General features: G+C 35.3%; 1 protein-coding gene across 3 annotated transcripts in view; it reads right to left on the bottom strand.

The window, feature by feature from the left end:
• Window positions 1-3,469: 3,469 nt before the first annotated feature.
• The window catches only part of ZPBP (zona pellucida binding protein), a 154,312-nt gene continuing 143,790 nt past the window's right edge, over window positions 3,470-13,991 (bottom strand). For all 3 annotated transcript variants that reach the window (XM_033194264.1, XM_033194263.1, XM_033194262.1), the window contains one exon: window positions 3,470-5,057. In XM_033194264.1, coding sequence (XP_033050155.1) covers window positions 4,963-5,057 — 95 coding nt within the window. In that variant the 3' untranslated portion in view covers window positions 3,470-4,962. The remainder of the gene's footprint in view (window positions 5,058-13,991) is intronic.

Genomic DNA, 13,991 nt, shown 5'->3' on the forward strand with positions numbered 1-13,991 from the left:
AAGCCTTGTCAATTTACACGTGGTAATGGGCCTGTGGGTACACGGAGGTCAAGAACTGAGGTTTGGGAACCTCCACCTAGATTTCAGAGGATGTATGGAAATGCCTGGATGTCCAGGTAGAGGTATGCTGCAGGGTTGGAGTTCTCATGGAGAACCTCTGCTAAGGCAGTGTGGAAGGGAAATGTGGGGTGGGAGCCCCCACACAGAGTCCCCACTGGGGTACTGCCTAGTGGAGCTGTGAGAAGAGGGCCACCGTCCTCCCAACCCCAGAATGGCAGATCCACCAAGTTTGCACCATGCACCTGAAAAAGTCACAGAATGCCAGCCTGTGAAAGCAGCCAGAAGGAGAGCTGTACCCTGCAAAGCCACAGGGGTGGAACTGCCCAAGGCTGTGGGAACCCACCTCTTGCATCAGCCTGGATGTGAGACATGGAGTCAAAGGAGATCATTTCAGAGCTTTAAGATTTTGCTGCCCTGCTGGATTTTGGACTTGCATGGGGCCTGCAGCCCCTTCGTTTTGGCCAATTTCTCTTGTTAGGAATGGGCGTATTTACCCAAAGCTTATACCCATAGTATCTAGGAAGTAACTGACTTGCTTTTGATTTTACAGGCTCATAGGCAGAAGGGACTTTACTTGTCTCAGATGAGACTTTGGACTGTGGACTTTTGAGTTAATGCTGAAATGAATTAAGACTTTGGGGGACTGTTGGGAAGGTATGATTGGTTTTGAAATGTGAGGATGAGATTTGGGAGGGGTCACAGGTGGAATGATAGGGTAGGGCCATGTCCCCACCCAAATCTCACCTTGAATTGTAGTAATCCCCACATATCAAGGGTGGGGCCACGCGGAGATAACTGAATCATGGAGGCAGTTTCCCCCATACTGTTCTCCTGGTAGTAAGCCTCACAAGATCTGATGGTTTTATAAATAGGAGTTCCCCTGCTCATGCTCTCTTGCCTGCCACCATGCAAGATGTAACTTCACTCCTCATTCGCCTTCCGCCATCACTGTGAAGCTTCCTCAGCCATGTGGAAATGTGAGTCAATTAAACCTGTCCTTTATAAATTACCCAGTCTTGGGCATGTCTTTATTAGCAGTGTGAGAACAGACTAATAAACCATATTACAGTTTTTTTTTTTTTTGCTGAAATGTATGAAATATTGTAGTCATTGAAATTATGTTAATGAAGTGAATAAAATAGTATGGAAATATATATATCATACTATTAAGGAAAATACTACATATGGTACCTATAGCATGAATAAAAAATTCACACAAAAGTAGGAAATTTACCAAGATGTTACCATTGCTGACATCTAGGTTATGAAACTATAAGTGGTATTTTCCCCTTATTTCTAATCCTCTACTTTACAAATTTCCTTTAATTAATACTGTATCAATTAGAATACTTTGAGCTGCAAGTAACAGAAAACCTAACTTGCTTAAGCAAAAGAAACTTTCTTATTTGACAGAACTAAGAAGTCTAGGACAGGCTAGGGTTCAGGTACAAATAAGGACAGTAACTCAACACCATCATCAATGCCCCAGTTCTTTTCCTATCTTCACTGTGTGTCCTCATTGTGGGCTTCATCCTCAAACTGGTTCACCTCATGGTCACAACAAGGCAGTGGCCAGAAAAGCTATGTGTTGACTGGCTAAAAAGAATCATTCTCTGGAGTAAACAAACTTGGTGCTTTGTTAGGAAGAAGGGGAGAGGTGAATTGATATTGGAGAGATAAGCAATGTCTTCTCTACTTTGCTACTATTTTAATTTTTCAAAGTATATTTATTGCTTCCAAGCTTGTGAATGTAATTCATTTCACTGCAGAAAATTTGGAAAACACAGGGCATTAAAAAAAAAAACTCACACATGATCCCATTACATGAAACAACCATTGTTAACATTTTGGTGCATTTGGTTTAAAAATCTATACAATATGGATAACAACTGTACACATGTGTATATAATCTTAATTTGTAAATGTGACTTTAATGGCACAATAACATTCAATCAAATGGAAACAGCATAATTTATTCAACCAATTATATTGTCACTCATTTATATTATTTTTCTTTTCATTATTATATATAATACAGAAATTAATACCATTGGATGTAATATTTCACTTTATTTCTTGTTTACTTCTGTAGTAAAATTTCCATTGAGATTACTGGACCAAACACGTTAAGGCTCTTTTACCATATTGCCAAATAAACACATCTTACATATTTATAATAAGAAAAATTCAAATTAATAAAATAAAAACTGGGAATTATATTTGCCCTGCTAACTTCACAGACTGGTATAATTATCAGATTATATAATTGCTAAAAACGTGTTTTGTGAAAATTTAAGCATTATATAAAAGTAAGATACTATTTTGATGCAAATAAATAAAAAACATTTGAAACTGCTTTATGACAATAATCTCTCGGGAATTCATTCATAATTTTTATTGTACACATTGTCATCACTTTAAACAAATTTCAACATTTCACATCCTACCTGTTAATAGAAGCAACTTTTGTCTAAATTGCTCAAGCATTTATACTCATAGAACTTTAATGATCCATTCATTAATTTTAAAAAGTATTAAGGATATAACTATGTGCTATGAAGAAGGCCATGAAGCTAGGAGTATCCTAGTATAATTGAATGTGGAAGACAAACATAATCAACTAAAATAAATGTGATAAGTGACATAACAGAGCAAAGGACCCAAGAAAAAGAAATAATTAATGCTTCCCTTCCTTCTGCTATTTTGTCCTTTGCTGCAATTTCTTTCTTTTTTTTTTTTCTTTTTTCTTTTTTTTTTTTTTTGAGATGGAGTTTTGCTCTTGTTGCCAGCCTGGAGTGCAGTGGCGCAATCTCGGCTAACTACAAGCTCCGCTTTCTGGTTTCAAGCGATTCTCCTGCCTCAGCCTCCTGAGCAGCTGGGATTACAGGCACACACCACCACGCCTGGATAATTTTTGTATTTTCAGCAGAGACGGGATTTCACCATGTTGGCCAGACTGGTCTCGAACTCCTGACCTTGTGATCCGCTGGCCTCAGCCTCCCAAAGTGCTGGGATTACAGGCGTGAGCCACTGCACCTGGCCCTTTGCTTCAATTTCTACAGCTTGTTTTCTTTGCCTGAACTTTATAAGTCTTAACCTTGTTCTGCCTTCAGATATTTGTGTGGTCTCATTATGGTGTGCCAGTAGCTAAAAATCCATGATATGCTCTCATCCCACTCCTGTTGTTCATCTCCTCTTATCTGGGGGTCACCTATCTCTTCGTGATTGCATTCCGATCCCCAGTACTTATCATGGGAATAACAACTCTGCCTCTGCTTTCCCGGGCTGTTGATGGGGTGCTGTTCATGGCTCAGAAAAAATGCATTGTAGGTTAAATTATTAAAGATTTTAAATATAGGAAAAAAGTAAGCAAACATAAAGAATAAAAAGGAAAGAATATGTATTCTAATCCATTATTTATTATACAGTTAAGAAATTTGGAAACTTTAGTAGATTACACTGCTTTTAGAAGTGGAAACGTGATAGGTCTTCTATTATTTGCAAAATACATGTGTTAGTAATTTTGGGAAGAAGAGTAACTCACCGGAACAGTGTAATGCGAGTATGTCACTTACTAGAGGAAAGAAGGCACTTGAAAAACGTCCCTAAATCGTATAGAAACAATTACATCATGATGATGAAAGCCCAAGGAATTTTTTTAGAAAACATTACCAGGGCTAATAACAAAGTACAGCCATATGTCATTTATCTTCCCTTTGTGTCTGTGTTAGAATTCTAGAGTTATATTTGTACACAGGATGGAAAAGTGAGAGGCTAATTTATTAACTAACTAGTTCATTTTTTAAAAGTCAAACACATCCTAGGTATAGGTGAACTGTCCTCCTGTCAATGTATTTCACATTTGTGCCCAGAGCCAACATGGGGTATGTTTGCCATTTACAAACGTTTATGTCTTAAGAGAGCAAATATGAAGAGCAAAACAGTGCATCCAGAGAGAGAAAGCTGATACAAATATAAATAAAACAATAATTAGAAAAATTGAGAAACTATTCATTTTCTAAATCACTCATGTATTTTCCCAGAATTTAAATCTTTTATTTTTTGATAACATTTCATATTCAAATATAGCATCCCATTGTGAGACAGGATAAGTATTAGTGATGGTACAAGTGATATCTGTTACATAATATTCATTTTCTTAGTGGAAGAAATAAAATAAAGGTTGTGATGACTGTTGATTATTTTTCCTAGAAGGATTGTCAGGGAAAGAAATCGCTTTCTCTCTTTCTCTCTTTCCACTAAGAAAGTTCAGTTATTAATTTAGGCACATAGAATAATTACTCCATTCTAAAATGCCGAAAAGGTAATTTAAGAGACTTAAAACTGAAAAGTTTAAGATAGTCACACTGAGCTATATTAAAAATCCACAGTGTGGTTGGAACTAGGCCTTATATTAAAGAGGCTAAAAATTGCAATAAGACCCAAGGCTTTAAATATGGCTTTAAACTGTGAAAGGTGAAACTAGAATGAATAAAATCCCATACATTTAAATCAAAAGAATGAAACAAGCTGAAATTAAAGTTATTATAGAAGAATATGGTGGCCTGGATCTAGTGAACATATAGTAAAAATAAAACAGAATATTCTGAAAAATCTTGAAAAATCTTTTGGGCTAACTTGATACGCTATATTTGAAACTATTTTTAAAATGCAGTGGTACAAGAAATATTTTAGAATCAAATGTAGGTTTGGCATTAATGGATAAAGACTAGGGGATTTTCGCCCTCATAAAGCACTTGGACATACAGTATTTGATTAAAATGATGACACCATTTTTTGTAAAATGTGCTTAATTTTGGCATAATAATGATTTATTATATGTTAATATTTCAAATATATACTTTGCATTTAATAAACTACTGAATAACTGAAGATAATGGCTTATAAGCACGTTTTTGCTCCATACACCAGGCTGCTGTTGCACTGAAGGCAATGAATCCCATCACGGGGGTTATATGATCCAGGGCTGCAGATCACTGTGAAAAAAGAATAAGTTAATAAGTAGCATTTTCCTAATACACATAATATAAAATTTTCAATCTCAATTCTTTTAAGTGTATAGTTCAGTAGTATTAAGTACATTCACATTGTTGTGCAACAAATCTACAGAACTTTTTCATCTTGCAAAACTGCAACTCTATACCCATTTCCTTGTTTCCACAGCTGTTGGCAACCACCATTATACCTTTGGTTTCTATGAGTTTCACTAATCTACATACCTCATGTAAATAGAATCGTACACTGGAAGTTTTAACTGCTTACTCTGAGATTCCTGTAAAGAGCGTGCAACCTGGATCCCTTGCGTGCATGCACAGTTGACAATATGGTTGGTACTCCTATGAGAATCTAATGCCATTGATGATCTGACAGGAAGCAGAGCTCAGGCTATAATGCTCACTTGCCCGCCACACACCTCCTGTTGTGCAGTCTGGTTCCTAACAGGCCATGGACCAGTACTGTTCCCTGGCCTGGGGGTTGGGGACCCCTGCTTTAAGTCATATAGCAGAAGCCACAAGAGGTCAACACTACAGGAGGAACCAAATGTGCTTCACACACGGCGATAACTGTATTTTAGGTGAAAAGAGACTGCGTTTTTTTCTAATAATCTCCTGATAAATTCAACAAAGTAGTAGTATACAAAATTGATACACAAAAATCAATTCTGTTTGTGTATATTAACAATAAACAATCCAAAAGGGAAATTAGGAAAATAGTTCCATTTAAAATACAATCAAATAATATTTCACCATAAACTCAACCAAGGTGTTGGAATAATGCATACTATAAATTACCAAAAATTGTTGAAATAAATTCAAGAAGACACAAATAAATAGACAGACCTACCATGTTCATGGGTTGAACACAATATTAAGGTGTTAACACTACACAAAGCTATTGATTCAATGCAATCTCTATCAAAATCCCAATAACATTTTTTTCATGAAAACCAAAAATCCTTCTCAAGACTCCAAATAGCCAAAATATTGAAAAAGAAAAACAAAATTGAAAGTCACATTTTCTGATTTTGAAACTTACTACAAAGCTACAATAACCAAAACAGTGTGGTGCTGCCAAAAAGACAGACATGCAGACTAATGAAACAGAATAGAAAGCCCAGTAATAAATCCTTGCATATAGGGACAAATGATTTTCATAAAGGATGCCAAGATCATTCAATGGGGAAAGAATAATTTTTTCAACCAACGGTATTGGGAAAACCGGATATACATAGACAACTAAGTGAAGTTGGACTTTTAGATCATATACAAAAATTAACTCAAAATGAATCAAGGACTTAAGAGCTAAAACTGTAGAACATTTAGAAGATGACACTGGTGAAAAGCTTCAGGATACTGGGTTTCACAATGATTTCTTTTTTTTTTTCTTTTTTTGCATATTTTCGTATAACATACAATCTTTTAAACGTTACTGCTAGTATCTGAATTTTTGTGTTTGTACTTGCAGTCCCTCTGAGTCACTGGTCTTCTTTTGTTTCTTGTTTGCATTTTTCACATTGTGTGTTTCACAGTAGTGCACACAAATGTTTTTGGATTGTTGCTGCTGTACTGCTCACTTCCACTCCTTAGATGTAAACAGCCTGCAAGTTTTGCTTGAATGTTCCTCTTCCCTCTGTGACTTCTGCTTATTTCCTTTTTTGGTAGATACTGTGTATCATCTACATCTTCAGATATTTTTCTCTACTCTTCATGTTTTTCACTTAGTCCCTTGGATATTCTGACTCCTGAAAAGTTTTTGGCTTTAACTTTGTCTAAAAACTTCTGATATTTAGCAATATTCTCATCTAGAGCTTTAATAACAGCTTTGGTGTGATTTTTCCATATGTTCTTCCTCAGATTCCTAGTAAGACTCTTCTTCATCATCTCCTGCTTCTGCTCCTCTTCTTCAGTAGAAAAGCTCTCAAGCTCTTTCTCCAGATATGACATATCCACAGGAACTGGGTCATCCCCAGAAGACTGAGGCGCCACATTGAGTTTGCCAAAGTTGCTGAACCCATGCACAAGAATCTGTTGCATCTCTGAGTTAGCATCCCAATGACTATTCTCTTCTTTTTCTTTTTCAATCACAGATTCTGTCACTTCACCTACAGTTTTGGTATTCCTTCTGTCACTTCCTCTTCTGGATTGTTCTGGGTTGCTTCTGTGGCAACTTTCACAGACTAGGAGGGTGAAAGCTGGGGGCCCACAGGGGGCTTTCTGCTAGGCAGCTTGACAAAGAAGGGAATCCAGCCCCCTCAGCCAGTCATTGAGGACTATCCACCCACGGTCAGTAAGTAAGTTACTCCACCCTTTAGTAACTTTCCAGTCCAGAAAGTTAGCTTCTCAATAAAGTCCTCAGCATTCTCCCAATAATTAATCTTTTATGTCTTGCTGACATATTCTCGCTTTACTTGTTCAAGTACATCAATGCAGTCTTCAGGGGCCTTAATTTTTCCTACTTAAACAACTCTTGAAATATATATTTTTTCTGATATAAGTATAGCTATTCCTGCTCTTTTCTGGTTTTGCATGAAATTTTTTTTACCCCTTTATTTTCAGTCTATGTGTATGTCTGTCTGGGTGTAGTGTGTTTCATAGTCTGAATAAAGGTTTGTTGATTTTGTTTATCTTTTTAAAAAATAACTTTTTATTTCATTGATTTTTGTACTTTTTTATTTCAATTTCATTTATTTATGCTCTGATCTTTATTTCTTCTACTAATTTGGGGTTTGGTTTGCCCTTGTTTTTCTAGTTCTTTAAGATGTATCAATAGGTTGCTAATTTGAAGTTTTTCTGCTTTTGTTGATGTAGGTGCCTATTGCAATAAACTTTCCTGTACTTTTTCACTGTATCCCATAGGTTTAGGTACCTCATGTTTTTCATTTTCATTTGTTTCAAGACATTTTTAAATTTCCTTCTTAATTTCTTCATTGAGCCACTGGTCATTCAGGAGCATATTGTTTAATTTCCATGTGTTCATACAGTTTTGAAATTCCTCTTGTTATTGATTTCTATTTTTAGTCCATTGTGGTCAGAGAAGATACTTGATATAATTTCAATTTTTTGACTGTTTAAATATTGGATTTGTGGCCTAACATATGGTCTATCTTTGAGGATTATCCATGTGCTGAGGAGAAGAGGCCTATCTTTGAGAATTATCCATGGGCTGAGGAGAAGACTGTGTATTCTGTAACTGTGGGATGAAATGTTCCGGGAATATGTCTATTAGGTTCATTTGTTCTATAGTGCAGATTAAGCCTGATATTTCTTTGTTGATTTTCTGTCTGGATAATCTGTCCAATGTTGAAAGTAGGGTGTTAAAGTCTCCAGCTATTATTGTATAGGGGTCTCTCTCTTTAGCTCTAATAATACTTGCTTCACATATCTGGATGCTCTTGTGTTAGATTCATATATATTAAGAATTGTTATATCCTCTTGCTGAATTGACTTCTTTATTCAATGACCTTATCTCTTTTTATACTTTTTATCTTGAAATATATATTTTTTCTGATGTAAGTATAGCTACTCCTGCTCTTTTCTGGTTTTGCATGAAATTTTTTTTACCCTTTTATTTTCAGCCTATGTGTATGTCTGTCTGGATGTAGTGTGTTTCATGTAGGCAACAGATTTTTGGGTCCTGTGTTTTTATCCATTCAGCTCTCTACGTCTCTTTGTTGGAGAGTTTAGTACATTTATATTCCATGTTATTACTCATAAGGAATAACTTTTGCCATTTTGTCACTTGTTTTCTGGTTGTTTTGTAGTCTTTTCCTTCTTTCCTTCCTTCCTGTATTCCTTTTAGTGAAAGTGATTTTCTCTGGTGATATATATATATCTGTTTTGTTTTTTGATTTGTGTTACCATAGCCTTGCAAATAATATCACGTAACCTATTATTTTAAACTGATGACTACTTAATGTTGATTGCAGAAACAAACAAGCAAAGAGAAAACTAGTAAAAACTCCACAGTTTAACTTCATTCCCCCCACTACTTTTTAGCTTTTTGTTATTTATATCTTGTTATACAGTGTTGTGAAAAGTTGTTGTAGTTATTATTTTTATAGGTTCATCTTTCAGTCTTTCTACTTGAGATATGTTTATACACCACTATTACAGTATTATAATATTCTTTTTTTGTGTGTATCTACTTCAGATGATTTCTTATTGTTCATTAACGTCCTTTTCCTTCAGATTGAAGAACTCTCCTCAGCATTTCTTATAGGCAAGGTCTGGTGCTGATGAAATCCCTCAGTTTTTGTTTTTCTGGGAAAGTCTTCATTTCTCCTCCATGTTTGAAAAATACTTTTTCCAGATATACCATTATAGGATACAAGTTTTTTTCTTTTTTTCCTTCAGCAATTTAAATATGTCATACCACTCTCTCCTGGCCTATACGGTTTCCACTAAGAAGTCTGCTGACAAAGGTACTGGAGCTCCATTGTATGTTGTTTCTTTTCTTTTGCTGCTTTTAGGATCCATTCTTTATCCTTGACCTTGGGGAGTTTGACTATTAAATGTTTTGAAGTAGTCGTACTTGGGTTAAAGTTGCTTGGTGTCCAAACCTTTCCCGTACTTGAATACTGATATCTTTTTTTAGGTTTGGAAACTTCTCTGTTACCATGCCTTTGAATAATCTTTCTATGCCAACCTCTCACTCTACCTCCTCCTTAAGGCCAATAACTCTTAGATTTGCCCTTTAAAGGCTATTTTCTAGATCTTCTAGACATGCTTCATTCTTTTTTTCTTTTGTCTTTTCTGACTGTGTATTTCCAAATAGCCTATCTTGAAGCTCACTAATTCTTTCTTTTGCTTGATAAATTCTGCTGCTAAGAGTTTCTGATGCATTCTTCAGTATATCAATTGCATTTTTCCAGCTCCAGAACTTCTGCTTGATGCTTTTTAATTATTTCAATTTCTTCATTAAATTTATCTGACAGGATTCTGAATTCCTTCTCTGTGTTATCTTGAATTCTATTAAGCTTCCTCAAAATAGCTATTATGAATTCTCCATCAGAAAGGTTATACATCTGTTTCTCAAGATTGATCACTGGTGCCCTATTTAGTTCATTTGATGAGGTCATGTTTTCCTGGATGATCTTGATGCTTATGGATGTTTGTCCATGTCTTGGCATTGAAGAGTCAGGTATTTACTGTGGTCTTCACAGTCTGGGCTCTTTTGTACCCATCCTCCTCAGGAAGGCCTTCTAGGTATTCAGAGAGACTTCAGTGTTGTGATTGAAGTCTTTGGTCACTGCAGCTATATCTGCATTAAGGGGCTCTCCAAGCCTAGTAACAATGTGGCTCTGGCAGACTTGCAGATGCACTGCCTTGGAGGTCTTGGGTAAGATTCAGAAGAATTCCCTGGATTACCAGCCAGAGACTCTTGTTCTCTTCTCTTATTTTCCCCCCAAACAGAGTCACTCTGTGTGTACTGAGCTGACTGGAACAAGAGGAGGGGTGACTGTGGCCACCACCACCTGTGACTGCACTGGGTGAGAACTGAAGCCAACATAGCTTTGGGTTTCACCCAAGACTCGTAGTGACCACTGCCTAACTACCACCTATGTTCACTGAAGACCCAAGGGCTCTACAATAAGCAGGTGGTGAGTTCAGCCAGGCTCATATCCGTCACTTCATAATTCTTTAAAAGATGTGTATATATGTATTTTATATGTGTTAGTACATGTATACGTCTATTTATATATACACATATAAATACACAAATTAATATGGTATATACCCTTACTTCATAGACCTGAGAGTAAAGGAACAAAAATATGAAATTATTGAAATAAAATATTAGATTTTTTTCATGCTTATGAGACAGCTAAAGCTTTCCTAAGAAGAAACAAGTATAATTGCAAGCGGTCCCAAATACTCAAAATACAGTTTAAAAAATGAACAAAGCTTCCAGTTGCACCTCCAAATTTCAAAACTTACTACAAACCCATAATAATCAAAACAGTGTGGTACTAGCATAAGGAAAGGCCTACCACCAATGAAACAGAATAGTGTTCATAAATAACCTCATACATCTAAGACAACTGATTTTCAACAAGGATACCAAGACAATGAAATGCAGAAAGAACAGTTTCTTTAGCAACTTATTCTCTAACAACCAGATAGCCACATGTCAAATAATGCAGTTGGATTCCTACAACACACAATTTATAAAATTTAGCTCAAAATGCATTGATGACCACTTTGAAAAAAATATAGGGGTAAGTCTTCATGATTTTGGATTTTGCAATGGTTTCTTAGATATGACGCCAAAAGCAAAAGCAATAAAAAATAAGTATAAACTAGACTTCATCTCAAAACGGTGACCAAATGGACAATATTATGGATGTGAAAAGAAAAGCAGAGAACAGGTAAAAATATTTGCAAAGCATATATTTGCTAAGAATCTAATATACAGAATATCTAAAGAGCCCTTACTACTCAAAAACAAATAAATAAAATCCCAAGTTAAAAAACTGGCAGAGGATTTACATAGACATTTCTCCAAAAAAGATACACAAATGCCCACCAAGCAAATATAGGAAAAAATGCTCAACATCATCATAATTCAGGAAATACAAATAAAAACTGAATGAGACACTATTTCACATATGCTAGAATGGTTAGAATAAACTTTTTTTTTTTTTTTAAAAAAGGAAAATAGCAAGTGTTGGCCAGGATGTGAAGAAACAGGTACTCTCATACATTACTAATGGGACTGTAAAATGGTATATCTATTGTGAAAAATGGTTTGGCTTATACTCAAAAAGTTAAACAAAGAGTAAGTGGAAAATAGAATAAAGTGGAATGACCCAGTATTCCACTTTGGTGTGTACCCAAAATAACTGAAAATAGGCACTTAGGTATATACTTTTCATGAATGTTCACAGCAACAGTATTCACAGTAGCCAAAATGTGGAAATAACCAAATGTGCATGGATAAACAAATTGTATATATACATAAAATGGGATATTATTCAGCCATAAAAAAGAATGTAGCATTGATACATGCTACATCAGACAAATCTCAAAAACAATATGCTATGTGAGAGAAGCCAGATACAAAATAATACATATTGTTATGTTTTATATGAAATACCCAGAATAAATAAATCCATAAAGATAGAAAGCATAGTGATAGTTGCCAGGGGTAATGGTAGACATGAATGAGGAGTAACTTTTTAATAAGCACAGGGTTTCCTTTTTGCAGTGATTAAAAAATTTTGGAATTTGGCAGAGGTGTTTGCAAAACATTGTGATTGTACTAAATGCTATTAAATTGTTCTCATTAAAATGGTGAATTTTAATTCATGTGAATTTCAGCTCAATTCAAAAAATAAATAGAGCTTCATTTAATCTGTGGACCAGTATAAATTGGTATAACACATGTGTATTTGATAATCAAAAGGAGAGGCCAATCATGCATAAAACAATAATAAATAGTTAAAAGCACTGAATTTAATGAATGATGTAAATGAACAGGTCAAAGATACCTGGCAAACATTCCACACAATATATATAAAGAACTCCACTTTTAGGCACTACAGAGTCGAACTGCTATTTATTTCCGGTGTAGCTTTGAGAATTTCTATATGAGTTTAACATAAAGATAAATGAGTTTTAATAAAGAGAAATTCTCAAAGCTATACAGGAAATAAACGTAAAAGCCCATCGTATTACAGGCAAGGTGGAGGGATTTATATAACAGGAAACTCTCTTCTCATCAGAAACAATAAATGCTAGAAGAGAACAGAGCAATGGTTTACTAGATATAAAAGTAAATTTTACTTTCAAAACTAAGGGTAAAAAAAAAATTTGTAATAAAAATTAGAGAGACACATTATCCAGGTAACAAAATAACATGTTCTCCCAAATCCTGCAACATTCAGTCTATAGAATCAATCTGCATGTGTACTCCTGAATAAAAGTTAAAAAAAGAAAGACTAAAGGAAATTCCTTAGCCTGAAGAGAGCTACTACCAGATGGAATAATAGGAAATCCATGTATCACCTTGCCTGAAACAACGAAAAATAGTAATCATCATTCAATATACATGGAAAAAAATGGTTTTCAAGACATTAGTTATCAAACCACAAGGAACTGTGATTCTTTGGAAATGAGAAACAGAAGATGTGAGCCCTACAATTGTGAGCCTAAAATTAGTAAACTAACTTCCATAGCTTACTGTCTTGAGTGAGTTTTCAAATTATGTTACAGGGAACTGAGGTGGAGCCCAGCAAAGTCCCTCAATTGAGGAGACCAACCTAAGAGTCAGAGAAGACCAACACTGCTGGAGTTAAGACTATGTCCCAGAGAGGAGATAGCTACATACACAGGGGACCCTGGAGATGAGTAGAATATTTCTCCTAAATATGTTACACAACAGCAATCAGCAAGTATGTGTGAGGAAGCTGTTAGGCTGGGAAGAGGAACATCTATTTTGATAGCAATAGAGGGAATAGTGCCTGGCAGTCACTCAGGATAATGAACAGTGTCTCTTCCCAATAGCCAGTGTGAGAAACTCAAAATTCAAAGGACACTGGGTAAAGCACTTGAAAAGGCAGTAAGAAACAATTACCTCTGTACTGAATATTGAACAAGAACCACCTATCAAATTACAAAGCAAGACATAAAATAATCAAACAGCTTCCAAGAAATGCATTAATTGCATGTGAAAACAAAGACTCAGAAGAAACAAATTTTTAGGAATATCAAAATATCCAGCACCAAATAAGGCAAAATTCACAATGTTTGGAATCCCAACAAAGATTACTGTGCATAAAAAGAGGAAGGAAAACATAACCCATAATCAGGGAAATAATCAAACAATCAAAACCAAACTGCAACTAAAGAGGTAAAATACACTGAATGCTACAAAATATTGCTGAAAGAAACTAAAGATGACCTAAATAG

This window comes from Trachypithecus francoisi, unplaced genomic scaffold (genome assembly GCF_009764315.1).
Source record: "Trachypithecus francoisi isolate TF-2019V2 unplaced genomic scaffold, Tfra_2.0 Lachesis_group4, whole genome shotgun sequence".
NCBI classification, from domain to species: Eukaryota; Metazoa; Chordata; class Mammalia; order Primates; family Cercopithecidae; genus Trachypithecus; species Trachypithecus francoisi.